General features: G+C 54.8%; 1 protein-coding gene across 1 annotated transcript in view; it reads left to right on the plus strand.

Moving 5' to 3' along the window:
* Window positions 1–589: 589 nt before the first annotated feature.
* The window catches only part of ADAMTS2 (ADAM metallopeptidase with thrombospondin type 1 motif 2), a 243,770-nt gene continuing 230,111 nt past the window's right edge, over window positions 590–14,248 (plus strand). Inside the window, exons 1-2 of the mRNA XM_061421305.1 lie at window positions 590–809; window positions 1,821–2,215. Coding sequence (XP_061277289.1) covers window positions 695–809; window positions 1,821–2,215 — 510 coding nt within the window. The 5' untranslated portion in view covers window positions 590–694. The remainder of the gene's footprint in view (window positions 810–1,820; window positions 2,216–14,248) is intronic.

Genomic DNA, 14,248 nt, shown 5'->3' on the forward strand with positions numbered 1-14,248 from the left:
TGGAAGGGTAAAAGTTGATCTTTGGGGAGGCCCCTGTGGTGCACACCCCCTCCTGGAAAACTCTTCCAGTCCCTGGAGTCTCCATCTGGTCAAAAGGCCTGTCTCAGACCCACAGTAATCAGGCCTCTCCGCCCACCCGAGGGCGCACAGAGAGGGGCCATCTCTTGCGCCCCGAGACCGACGGCTGGGACCCGGGGCCCCCGAGTCCTCTTTGGGCGGGGAACTTGCTCCTCCGAGGTGGCGCGCCACGAGTGCGCTGGGCGCGTCGAAGGTGGCCGGCCGCGGGGCTCCCCCGACCCGACCCGCGGCGCTTCTCTGCCGCCGCCTCGGGGTGTCTCTGCTTCGCTACGAGCCGGGAACCGCGGCGGCGACGGCGCGAGGAGGGGAGCGGGCGGCGGCGGCGGCCGCCGCGCCAAGAAGCGCCGGGTCACCGCAGGCTGAGGCGCCCGCCGTCCCCGCCCTCCCCCTCGCGCGCCTTCTCCTCCCTCCCGCCTCCCTCGCTCGCGCTCCTTCCCTCTCCCCGCCTCCCCTCCGCGCTCCCCCGCCCTCCCCTCCGCGCCTCGCCTCCTCCGCCCCGCGCCCTGCGGTGCTGCAGCTGCGGGCGGCTCCAGCTGCCCCAGATGTGGGCTGGGCGGCGCGCGGGGAACTTTCGCGCCGGCTGCGAGTGCGGGGCCCCGGCTGTGGTCCGGCTGCCATGGATCCGCCGGCGGGAGCCGCCGGCCGCCTGCTCTGCCCCGCGCTGTTGCTGCTCCTGCTGCTGCCGCTGCCCGCGGACGCCCGGCTCGCCGCCGCCGCCGCCGACCCCCCAGGTAGGTGCGGCCGAGTCCCCACGCCTCGCGACCCCAGTCGGCCGGGTTCCGCCCCGCGCGCCCCACCGCCCCCTCCCCAGGCGGCGTCCGGCTCGACTTGGGCAAACTCCGCGCGCCCCGCCCGGGGCCAAGTTGGCCAACTTCGGGGCCGGGTTGGTCGGGCAGGGGGCGCCCTGCGGCGCACCCGGGAATCTCGGGCCGGGGGGAGCCCCGGAGCGCTCGCGGCTCCCGGGACGCCGAGCGTGGAGACAGAGGGCCGGGAAAGCCCAGCGGCGGCGAGCGCAGCATCAGCACCAGCGGGTCCGGGGGAGCCAGGGCGAGGCGGCGCCCCGGCTCGCGTCCGGAGACACTCGGGAGCAGTCGGGTGCAGAGCGCGCCGCCTTGGGCCTTGAGGATTGGTTGGGGCGCCCCGGAGGGGATCCTCGAAGATCGGAGGGACCCTGCTCCACCCCTCCCTGTTCTCGGGCACGCGGGGGAGGCGGCCGGCAACGGGCTAACCTGGAGCTGTACGCGGAGGACAGGCCGCCGGTGCCGGGGGGAGCCGAGTCCTCGCAGCTCCGGAGGCGAGCGGTGAGGGCAGTCGCGCGGCGGGGACTGCTAAGAGGTAGAAGCGCACGGGTAGGGAACCAACCGGGAATGGCTTCAGAGCAGCCCCCTGTCCTGCCAAGGACGGTAGGTTCAAGGGGCGGGGGACGGCCTGACCGGGCCCGCCCCTGGGGAACTGCGAGGAGCTGAGGAACCCCAACTTGGAACGGGGCAGGGGGCAGAGCTCTTGGTTGGGAGGGCCCCAGAGGGGTCGACCGGAGGTCGGAGGAGCGCCAGCGTGGTAGCCCCGTTAACGCCCCTTCCCGATTGGAAGAAGGCCGGGGAGGTACAGGCTAGTTTCTGGGGGATGCCTAGTGGAACGCCCTTCCCTTCGCCATGGGGCGGGGTTTGGGAGGATGCTGTGCTCGGTGGCGGGGCCCTGGGGCTTCCCGGTCTCGGCTGGTCTAACGCCCCTTCCCTTTGCAGGCGGGCCCCAGGGGCACGGAGCCGAGCGCATCCTGGCGGTGCCGGTGCGCACTGACGCCCAGGGCCGCTTGGTGTCCCACGTGGTGTCGGCGGCGACGGCCCCAGCTGGGGTGCGGACCCGCAGGGCCGCCCCTGCCCAGATCCCGGGGCTCTCTGGAGGCAGCGAGGAGGACCCCGGTGGCCGCCTCTTCTACAATGTTACGGTGTTTGGCCGAGACCTGCACCTGCGGCTGCGGCCCAACGCCCGCCTCGTGGCGCCTGGGGCCACGGTGGAGTGGCAGGGAGAATCGGGTGCCACCCGCGTGGAGCCCCTGCTTGGGACCTGCCTCTACGTCGGAGACGTCGCGGGCCTGGCTGAATCCTCCTCCGTGGCGCTCAGCAACTGCGATGGGCTGGTGAGTACGCGCTTCTCTCCCTTCTGTCTGTCCACTGCTCTCACGTGGGCTTTGGAAGCCGGTTATCTGGGGGTCTGCTGGGAGGGCAAGGCCTGTACTGAGGACCTTCTCTGCACCCCTTGTGCTTAGGGACCACCGAAGGGGTTGGCTGGAAGGCAGGTTGTTTTGACTGGCCCAAGAGGGTGATTTACGCAGGGGGAGGGCCACATTTCCAAAGTATTTAGCAAGTAGCCAAGTGTGGTCCCCCTTAAGCCTACAGGAACTGGTTTTCCTTTTGCATTCAGGTGTGTGTATATCTCGGTGAGTGCATGCATCTGCACACGTGTTTTGGCATGGGTGCTAGTATCTAAGTACATGTGCACTTGTGTGAACATGTGACCGTGTTCTTGTGTCTTGTGCGTGTGTGTATTCACAGGTTTTTGCTCATTTGTATGTCAGTGTCTGTTCAGTGTGTTGCTGTGCATTGTAGCACGTGTGATATGTGTGTGAGGGGGTAGGTATGCAGGTGGGTGGTTTTTTTGTTTCTGTGTGTGCAGGTGGTGCCAGCCCAGCGAACAGGCAATGGTGCTGAAATGCCCAGTTATCCCTCTGCCCCCTGGCTGATTTTTTATGCTGTGGTTTCCTGTTGGATTTCAGCTGGTTATTTGAAAAGTTAGTTTTCTCTCTCTATTTTGAGCCAAGCGGAGCATTTGGAAATGCAGTCTCTGGTGCCCCCGGGCAGCCCCTGAAGGACAGGAGAGGCTGGGGAGAGGGACCCTTCTGGGACTGGCTGGGCCCCTCAGTGTGACCAGAGCTCTGGGAAGTTCTCCTGCTTCCAGGAGCCTAGAGGGACCATGGCTTTGCATAAGAGAGCCTTGGAGGAAGCCTGGATCAATGCTTAGGGAGGAGGCTGACATTGGCAATGCTCTGTCTGGCCACCCCGGGGCCTGGCACATGGCAGAAGCCACTGCAGTTTTCTATTTTGGATTGGCTGTGTGGTGGTCAGGCTGGCTGTGCTGGCCAGACATCTGAAGCCGCCCACCGTGGGTTCTGCTCTAATTACTACTCAGGGGACTCCTGCTCGGAGCAAGTGGCCTCTCTCCCAGCCCTGGTGGCCCCCAAGCCCCCCGTCCTCAGGCTTGCCCTGCAAGTTGCAGAGCCAGCAATTACACAGAACCCCACAACCGGTGGTGTTCTTTTTATGGACACACAGGAAATGTCACTTGTTGCTTCGGAAAATCACTGCCTTTGGCTGGATTTAGTTGGAACCCAGACGTATTGCAAACAACCGTGAATGTCCTTGGAATAGCTGGGTAACATGGTGCAGCCCTTTATATTCTGTTGCCTCTGAGGATGTCCCAGACTTCATAAGTGTGTCTTGTTTTTACGCTGGAGGTGAATTTCCTAAATAAAAGGAAATTGGTGTTGGGGGCTCGGAATGGGGGTGGTGGTGGCCTGAGCTGGGGTGGGGGAGTTGACATGGAAGTGGTCTGTTGTTAGTTGCTCAGTCGTGTCCAACTCTTTGTGACCCCATGGACTGTAGCCTGCCAGGCTCCTCTGTCCATGGGATTTCCCCCGCAAGAATACTGGAGTGGGTTGCATTTCCTCAGTCTGTTGTTGAGCAACTCCTGTGTGCTGAGTAATTCTTGATGGAAAGCATTTCAGAGAGGCTTTGTTCATGTATCATTCATTCATCTGTTCATTCTGTGGTTTGTTTTTTCAGCCAGTACTTCCAAGCACAGTTGTCTGCTGTGCTGGTCAGAGATGTAGCTGGCCTGGTGCCCGCCCCCGCTGCTCCCCCCCCGGGGCACCGTGCTCAGCTAACAGTCTGGGGCCCACTCTGGTCAGGGCTTGGAAAGCATGCTCTTGGGGGCTCTTTGAGCATGAGTTGCCAGGGGGCAAAGGCCCAGAGGGAAGAGCATATGCAGAGAAGTACCAGGTGTGAATTGGCTTGATCAGAACAGGCGCAGTGAGATGTCACATGTACGGGACACACACCAGCAGAAGTGCAAGAGACAACTGGAGAGCAGACTGGAGCTGAAAGGGGCTGGAGTCTGCCAGCGTGGCCTTGAATGTGGTCAGTGAAAATGGCTTTGAGACTGTGGAGCAGCATCATTAGTTCTTCTTTCCTTGTCCTTCTTTCTTTTTGGTGTGTGAATGTCCTGATTTGATATCACTTAATTCCTTAACTAGTTAAGTCCCACTGTGTATCACTGATGGGCCGATTGCAAAGCGCCTAGGGTTTAAACATCATGTTTCTGGTCCACAGCAGCTCTGTAGTGGGAGGGATTCTTCATCCCTCATTTACAGGTGGGCAGCTGAGGCTCTGGGAGACTGAGTGGCTTGCCCAAGGCCACACTGTCTGTGGTGGTAGGAGTCTGGCCTGGTTCTGTCCAGCCCCTTCTGCCAGGGTGCTTCCAAGTCTGGGCAAGTAGAAGCGCTTGATATGTGGTGGTAGAACTCTACTCCCGAGCCATTCCCTCATGGTCCTGCATGCATTTCAGCAGCCATGCTGCACAGTACCCCTTCCTCTGAGCCTGCTCTTCCTTCATAGATAGTGAAACACACAGAAGCAGGTGTGCCAGGCTGCAGTGTCTGTGTAGATCCTCAGGGATCTTGTTACAATTCAGATTCTGAGTCAGCATGTCTAGGGTAGGGTTCAAGGTTCTGCGTTTCTAATGAACTACCAGGCTGATGCTCCTGGGGTTCCGGACTGCCCTTTGAGAAGCAAAGTATCACACCCTAATTTCTGCAAAGGAGTTCTATAGGATCACACCACAAGTTTCTCTGAGCAAATGGTTCAATGGACAACTGGTGTGGGAAACGCTGCAACTTGCTTTCAACCTGGGAGATTCAGGGAGGCTCATTGCGATCTCTGAGAAGCTCTGTAATAAAGAAACCTCTTGAACTTCATGTATTGTAGCACTTCCCATGCAGATGAGGCCATCAACCTCTTCTTTGCAGGAACCCCAGGAATGTGCATTCCTGGAAGACAAGTGGAAAAACCATGAAGCAGGGTCACAGCAGGCAGCTGGCAGCTCACAGCTTAGGTTGAGGTGCTTAGGTGCTTAGGTGGGACGAGCCTCTCCCCAGAGCCATAGGCCTTTTCACACCTGTTGGCCTGCTTCTGGCCTGGGACACACATTTACTCATCTACTTGCTTGGTGCTGAGTTTGTTTCTCTGCCTTAAAGGAAGGCAGTAGTAGCTCTGGTTTCTGTGGACAGCAGTCTCCTTTTCTGTTTAGCACGAGGGGATTCTTATGGTCAGGATCCTTTTAGTCATGAGTGAAGGAAACACAAGTCAGACCATTGAAACAGAAAAGGGAAGTTAGTGGCTCTTACGATGCTCGGCCTTCAGGCCTGGCTGGATCCAGGTGCTCCTCCCGCGCTGCCTCTCTGCCTCCACCTTTTTATGTATTGGCTTTGTTCTCAGGTGGTAAGTCAAGGGGCGCAGTGGTGCTGGCTGATAATCTTTCTCTGATAATTCTGGCTGACTCCTGGGTAGCACTCTATTCAGGCTGGGGTCAGATGCTCCCATGAGAAACAGAACATGAGGTTTGTAGAACCCCGTGGATGGAGAGTGCAAGGGGTGTTGCTCCCTAGAATGACATGAGGTGAGGGCCTGGGCTGGCCAAGGTGACGATTCTAGCTGAGTCAGGTAGAGGTGTAGATTCAAGAAATGCCGCATGCTTCATGTTGTTGTTCAGTCACTCAGTCGTGTCTGACTCTCTGCAACCCCATGGACTGTAGCACGCCAGGCTTTCCTGTCCTTCACCATCTCCTGGAGCCTGCTCAAACTCATGTCCATCGAGTCGGTGATGCCATCCAACCGTCTCATCGTCTGTCGCCCCCTCCTCCACCTGCCCTCAATCTTTCCCAGCATCAGGGTCTTTTCCAATGAGTTGGCTTTTTGCATCAGCTGGCCAAAGTGTTGGAGCTTCAGCTTCAGCATCAGTCCTTCCATTGAATATTCAGGGTTGATTTCCTGTAGGATTGACTGGTTTGATCTTCTTGCAGTCCAAGGGACTCTCAAGAGTCTTCCCAACACCACAGTTCAAAAGCGTCAATTCTTTGGTGCTCAGCTTTCTTTATGGTGCAACTCTCACATCCATACGTGACCACTGGAAAAGCCACATGCTTCATAAGACACACCGTACATTTTATTTACAGAGAGGTTGGTAGGTGTAGTTTCCAGGTTCTCTTATAGCTACTAGGTAGATATTGTTCATCATATTCTCAGGGGAAGGTTAACATTTGCCTTTTCACAATGAGTGAGAAAATGATGCTTAACAAAGCATACTTGTATATCTCATTGCTATGGAAGAATTCTCTAGTACCTCTCAGGCCACATGATATGTAATTCCATGTCATTTTTACATGCTCACTAAAGACTCATGAGAAGCCTGTTGATAAAAAAATAATAACAGAACGTCGGTTTACTGTGCCCATGTTATGTGTCAGGCTTTCCGTTGAGCACCTTATGCTATATCACCTTGATTAATCCTCACCACACCCTATACTGTGTGACTGATATTATTCCCATTTTACAGATGAATTAACTGAGATAGCCTGCTTCAGGCTTTGTGGGTCTGTATTTAAATACACGTCTATTTGGTTCTAAGACCGTGCTTACTACATGTTATTGCCTTTATTGCATGCCAAAATAAAATAAAATAAAGCAATGCATTTCTTTAAAACATTTCCTACCTCTTCTAGTCAGCTCCTGAAGACCTTCTTGGTCCGCAGCACTGCCTGTCGTTGGCGTCAGTGAGTGGGAGCTGGGGGTAGGTCTGGTGGCCAGGTGGCTTTGTGACTTGCGGCTGACATGCTCTGGCTGCACCCCTTTCAGGCGGCCTGAGTCCCTGTGGGGAGGTAACGGCAGCGGAGACTCCAGTGGGATGGGAGCGCCCTGCCGCACCTCTGTCTTCTCCATACATTGCTGCTCAGGGGGACCTCTCTGGCCTGGCGTCTCTGGTTGGCAAGGCCATCGGTGGGAATGTCTATGGGCTGGGCAGCGACTCTGAGGGGCATGATCAAGGCCTGCGGCCTTGTGGGCTGGGGCTCCCCTGCTGGGCTGCTATGCCGGCCAGGCCCCTGCTCTGTAGAGTCTTGATGGGCGTTGAAAGTCACTGAGGGCCACAGAGAGAGAGAGGTCGTTTGCTGGCCTAAGGGATGTAATTGAGTTTAATTTTTCTATAAAGGCCACTGTCTTTGAGGCTGCACGCTGGGTTCCAGCTGGCTCAGGTGCTAGAATGGCGAGGGCAGGGGCAACACGCTTGGGCTGCGGGCAACGGGTGAGAAGTGTGTAGGACTTGCAGTTGCCCTTTGTAGAGTCTCCTCACCTTTCACCTTGCCTTGGCACTGCCTGGAGGGCAATGAGAAGGTCTCAGGAACATCAAAGAGGGGCTGCGGGAATGTCTGAGTTCCCTGGGTGTTGGGGCTCCTCAGGTCAGAGGAGCAGAGGCTCCTGCTTGGCCCCTACTCTTGGCAATCTACACAGCTTCCCAAGGTGGTCTCAGCCTCCTACCTGGCTTACTATTCTCCTTGTTGTTTAAGATGCATTCAGCTGAAGTGGTGGAAAGCCAACTTGGATGAAACAAGCAAGATGTCGTGGGCCCAGTTCCTTGGGGTCCTGAGGCAGACTTCAGGCATGGCTGGATCTAGTGGCTCAGGGCTGCTTCAAGTTATGACCAACCTAGACAGCACATTAAAAAGCAGAGACATTACTTTGCCAACAAAGGTCTATCTAGTCAAAGCTATGGTTTTTCCAGTGGTCATGTATGGATGTGAGAGTTGGACTATAAAGAAAGCTGAGCACTGAAGAATTGATGCTTTTGAACTGTGGTGTTGGAGAAGACTCTTGAGAGTCCCTTGGACTGAGGGAGACCCAACCTAAAGGAAATCAGTCCTGAATATTCATTGGAAGGATTCATGCTGAAGCTGCAACTCTAATACTTTGGCCACCTGATGCGAAGAGCTGACTCATTTGAAAAGACCCTGATGCTGGGAAAGATTGAAGGCAGGAGGACAAGGGGACGACAGAGGATGAGATGGTTGGATGGCATCACTGACTCAATGGACATGAGTTTGAGTCAACTCTGGGAGTTGGTGATGGACAGGGAGGCCTGGCGTGCTGCAGTCCATGGGGTTGCAAAGAGTCGGACATGACTAAGCAACTGAACTGAACTGAACTGAACACCTGGGGAGCCCTTAGGTTATAGGCCCACCTTTGAATCAAACACTGTGATGTGAGCCTAGCTAGAGTCTCTTGCCCATCTTTGGAGTTGAGAGTGAGGGTCAGATCCCCAAACTCTGGAACGTATTGAGGTTTTATCAGAAAGCAAGGGGAAGGACCAGTGTGCTGGGCCACCACACTTCACCCAGACTTCAGGTCCCACGTCTCTTCCTGTGCTCCAGACTTGCCTGCCAAGCTGCCTCGTGGGACCCTTCCTTGAGTGACCCAGGCTTCTGAAATGGAACGTGGGTCTCTCTACTGTCCTCCAGACCTCATCGTTCACTTGGGCGGGAATCCCAGGATTGCCCCTCCCTGCTCTCTCCATGACCCTCACATGCAGCTAGTCATAATCATAGACATCTCCAGACTTGATCTCAGTTCACAGCTTTCTACCATGCCTAACTCCAAGCCCTGTGATCCTTAGGGACTCCAAACTGGAGCAACTCTCTCCCCACACAGCTACCAGACTGATTTTTGTAAATGATGCATTCAATCATGTCACTCCTTTGCTTAAGACTTTTCTTGAGTAGTGGTCTTAATTGGTTCTGATTGCCCTTAAAAAATCCAAACTAAAAAAAAAAAAAAAATTCAGACACACTGAAACTGCTGAAACTGCTAGTCACTCAGTTGTGTCTGACTCTTTGTACCCCATAAGCTGTAGCCTACCAGGCTTCTCTGTCCATGGGATTTCCCAGGTAGGAATACTGGAGTGGATTGCCATTTCCTTCTCTAGGGGATCTTCCCGACCCAGGGATCGAATGTGGGTCTCCTGTGTTGCAGGCAGATTCTTTACCGTCTGAGCCACCAGGGAGGCCTGGCTTGGCATAGGAGGCCTCCCATGACCTGACCCAGTAGTCTTCAGCCTTGTCTGTCACTGTGTCCCCCCTCATGCCTGTACTACAGTCCCATCAAGCTTTTAGTTTCTCTGCCACTGGACACTGCCGTCTTAGACCCTTTGCACAGACCGTGCCCTTGCCTGGACCACTCTTACCTCCCTCTTTAGTTGGCTCACTCTGTTGTTCAGTCACTCAGTCCTGTCTGACTCTTGGCGACGCCATGGACTACAGCATGCCAGGCTTCTCCTGGAGCTTGCTCAAACTCATGTCCATTGAGTCGATGATGCCATCCAATCATCTTGTCATTCGTGGTCCCATTCTCCTCCTGCCTTCAATCTTTCCCAGCGTCAAGGTCTTTTCCAATGAGTCAGCTCTTTGTATCAGGTGGCCAAAGTATTGGAGTTTCATCTTCATTATCAGTCCTTCCAATGAATATTCACAATTGACTTCCTTTAGGATTTGATCTCCTTGCAGTCCAAGGGACTCTCAAGAGTCTTCTCCAATACCACAGTTCAAAGACATCAATTCTTCGATGCTCAGCCTTCCTTATGGTCCAGCTCTCACATCCATACATGACCACTGGAAAAACCATAGCTTTGACTATAAAAGCTTTTGTTGGCAAAGTAACGTCTCTGCTTTTTAATATGCTGTCTAGGTTTGTCATAGCTTTTCTTCCAAGGAGAAAGTGTCTTTTAATTTCATGGCTGCCGTCACCATCTGCTGTGATTTTGGAGTCCAGTGTAGTCTCAGCTAAATGGCATTTCATCCAGGAAGCTGTCCTAGACATTCACATGCCACATTGTACCCCATGCTTCTTTGGTAACTTGTACCATAGGCAATTTGTACCTGGGTCCACAGGGCCCAGCTCCAGCTGGGTGGAGCTCAGCTAGGGGCCGTGAAATGAGTGTCTGTGGAGTGGGGGATAGAAGCCTGTGCAGTCCTTTGGCCCTCAAGACCCTGTGCCCCATACCCAGGGATGGTCCACCTCTCCATACCCAGGGATGGGGTATGTGGACATACCCCAGAATGTCCACACTCAGCGGGGTAGGCCCCCTAGAAGAGTGCCCAAAAGCTCCTTTTCCGCAGGAAAGCATTGTATTCTCATGTGGTTTTATGCAGTTTTCTTGCCCCCACTTTGGAGTTCATGAAAGACAAGTTGAAAATCCGTGGTCTAAATGAAACTTAAGTAAGGGAGGGACCCCCTCTGGGCCTGAAAAGACTGGGCTCTGGCAAGTCACCATCCAGCTTTGAGCAATGAGCTTCAGTTTGTTCAGGTGGCAAGTGGGGCTGGAATAATAATTTCTGAGACCTTTATAAAGCAACTCTGGTGTCTTGGCACCAAATGGCGATCAGTTGAGGGGATCAGTGTGATAGAAGGAGAGGTGGGAACCATGGCCGGTCTATGCCCTGCATTCCTTGATAGATTTTTGGCCCTTGGGAACACAGGCTCTTTGCTGCCAGACATGCAGATGTTTCTTCAGAGAAGCAGCATTTCTGAGTCTGTTGATATTACGTGAGCAAATGAATCCAATGTGACTCCACGGAGCTCTGAGGTCTTGACCGGGCCTCCAGAGGCATGTGTGGAAGTGTTGAGAGCTGCACTGGCAGCGGGATTAGTAGATGGGCAGGGCTTCCTGCGGGCAGGAGCTTTCTTTGAGAACTTGCTGCGAACCCAGGCTTACTTCATTACAGATACCCCCTGGTCTCTTCCGGGGCATCCACAGATGGATGGCCTCCCCGCCACTTCTCACCTAGTGCCGTTTGGTGGGAGGGAAGGAGCTTCCCAGGGGCTCTTCCCTGCTGGGACTGGGTGCACTGACCTGTGGCTGGTGGAGGCTGGCTTGTTAGGGGTTTGTGCCGGAAGCAGCAGAGCAGCAGCCCACGGCCCCTGCCCGCCTCGTGGTGGCCCCCTTAGAATGGCGTAGGCGGGTCTGTGGTTGGAAATCCAGACTCACCAGGCTTCAGCCAATAGGGCATCTGAAGGCCTTTTTGTTTATCAGAATCTTAGAGACGGGGTAGAGTTGTAAGTTATGGCTGTCAGGAGCTAAAGGAGGAAGACAGAGCGTTGTCGATACAGAACTTCAGTTTTACAAAAAGGAAAGGGTTCTGGAGATGGATGGTGGTGATCATTGCACAACTTTGTGAATGTATTTAATGCCAGCAAACTATACACTTCAAAGTGGCTAAGATGGTAAATTTTGTGTTATGTGTATATTTTATCTGGAGAAGGCAATGGCACCCCTCTCCAGTACTCTTGCCTGGAAAATCCCGTAGATGGAGGAGCCTGGTAGGCTGCGGTCTATGGGGTATCACGCACACACACAAGGCTTCTGGGGACTGGGAAGGCTGTGCAGGTAATTCAGAGGTGGAGTCGTGTTCCCGCTTGCCCAGCTCCTTCTCCCCAGTGTGACTCTGTTTTCTGGTGAACCTTTGGCTGTAGCTGTACACACACTCCTCACACTGCACAGGCATAACCAGGTTCTAAAAGGGAACAGTTCTTCGCTCCATGCAGAATGGACAGGCTTAGGTCTTGGGACCGTCCCATAGCCAGTCATCGTGGCCTGGCAGTGCATGCAGGAACAGAGTGGAGCCTGACTAGGCCCCTCATGGAGGCCAGCACGGTTGGTTGCCGCCTGAGTCTCAGGCCAGGGAGGCTCTTTACCGACCGTCTTCTGACACCCCTGCCCTGGCTGCACTGCCTGCTTCTGTGTCTCTGGCACTGGTCGTGAGCTGCTGCTCCTTTCGGTGCTGGCAGGTTTCAGGTTCCCTTGCCTGATGGCTGACTGCCTGTGCCCCCATGTCCCCAGCAATTAATGAATGAGGAGGGACCAGCATCAGGAGGGAGGCGAGGAGAGGCTGGGTCTTCACCCAGGCCTTCTGCGAGAACCACAGGTACCACAACCTCCCTGAGTAGAGGAGGCATCGAACAGCTCACCACTCTGGGCCACAGGAGTGCTCCCCACCCCCACCGTGGCCTGGGGTGTCCACTTCCGCATCCAGGGGGGCTTTGCTGTGTGGTGGCCTGAGCTGTGGCCTGGGCCTCCTCTTCTGGCCTCTGAGTATGTAGGGTCAAGTGTTTTGGGGGACTCTGCCGGGACTGTGGGTCTGTACTGACAGGCAGACATGTCTGTGATCACCCCTATTGCCCTCCTCCACTTGGGCAAACAGGGGAATTTTGTGTTGTAGCCTGAACACAGCAGGCTGCTGGTATATGTGAATATGTGTGCACGTTCCTGTCCATGGGAATATGTGTGCATGTGTATGTGGAAACGTGTGCACATGTATGCATATCTGTATGAGTATGGTGTGTGTGCATATGAGTGTGTGGGGGTATCTGTGTGTATGTCTGTGTGCATCTGAGTAAGCACGTGTGCGAGTGTGTGCACTCAAGTGTGAGTGTGTGTGTGATCATGTATGTTCTCAGCGGGGCTTTCCTGCAAGGGAGGGGACTGAGGTGGGATGGAGGGACTGAGGGGAGGGCATGACTCCCGCCCCCTGAATCTGGGTGCTGCCTTGGGCCCTGCTCTCCCTCCTGGCAGGCGTTCTCGAATGGGAGGGCCCGGGTAGGAGCCTCTGGCTCTGCTGCGTATGTTTCATATTAAATGTCAGCTGTCCACCGGCTCTGCTGTGCTGCCATTAATATGGAGAAGTTATTACTGTGTCTGGAGCCGGCTCCTCGGGCTCATCCATGAATTTCAATTGCACTGCACGTCTCCTCCAGGGCCTGTGGAGGGGGCACACAGCTTCCTCTGTGAGGCGGAGGCCCTAGCGTCCGGCTCCACAGGCTTTGCGCAGCCCCACCCTGCCATGCGTGTTTCAGTGAGCGCCATGGTGAGCGGTGGACTTAACGTGGGCTGGAGGCTGCCGTGTCCCATGGTTAGCTTTGTCCCTGGCAGCTGGGCAGCCTTGACAAGGGCCTCAACACTGCCGATGTTTGGATTGCCCAAACGTTGCCCATTCTTCGGATTGGCCCCCTCATTGGGCTTTGGAAGGAGGGCTGCAGGGTTTAGCAGCACTTAGCCCAGGTCGATGATTTGGGAAATGTGGGCCATTTCTGAGTTTCATTGTGTCTAAGGTGCCATCAATTAGAGGACACAGAAGGAAAGAGGGGACACTCCAACTGAACTGCTCCGTTGCACCTTAACCGTGGTCTCGTGGAGTGTAGGCAGCCGCCACCCTGCCACTGGCTGCTCCGCGTGGTGGCTCCTGCCTCGCTCGCCTGCCCTGCTCACATTGCTTACTTAGTGTGTGACTGGCTTCATCTACTCCTGGTATCTTCCTCTCTTTAATAAAGGAATGAGGTCATGGTCCTTCCTCCAGGGACATTCCTCTGGATGCTAAAGCTCTCTGTGTCTTTCTGTACAGACTGTAATTTTTGTGTCACAGAGTGACTTCTTGAAGACATGTTGGGTGGCAAGTGTCGGCGACCCCGCACAAAAGTCAGGTGACGTGATGGCAATATGAAACACCGTGGCAGAGTTGGTGTGTGCCAGGCAATGCCAGCCACCCCACAGTTGCTGCCGGCTGCCAGCAGTGAAAAGACCCATGGATTTCATCCTGAGTTTGGATGTGGTAAATGTGAAAAATGTGTGTCTTAGATTCCTGGACATGTGGTTTTGTTATTTTGATGATGTTACGTGTGATTAATGGTTTTAGTCCCTGAGAGCTGGCATGCAGTGCCCATGGTAGGGCACCAGGTCGGTGGCAGAGCCTGGGTTGTCCACACTGCAGGGACTAACCCTTCCCGGCTCTACGAGCAGAATGTTCAAAGATTCATCTTTGAACCTGGGTATTTCTCCTTTGAAAGCAGGGATTGGACCCCACGGCAAATAAGGTATATGTTCTTGTACCAGTACTGAATTATGTTCATTATTAGAGCTTTAAAGCTCGAATATGTAAAATATTGGCTATTTGACAACTATGCTGTCCATTATGGTAGCTACAAGCCACTCGAGGCTGTTGGCTATTTGAGATGTGGTGGGT

This window comes from Bos javanicus, chromosome 7 (assembly GCF_032452875.1).
Source record: "Bos javanicus breed banteng chromosome 7, ARS-OSU_banteng_1.0, whole genome shotgun sequence".
NCBI classification, from domain to species: domain Eukaryota; kingdom Metazoa; phylum Chordata; class Mammalia; order Artiodactyla; family Bovidae; genus Bos; species Bos javanicus.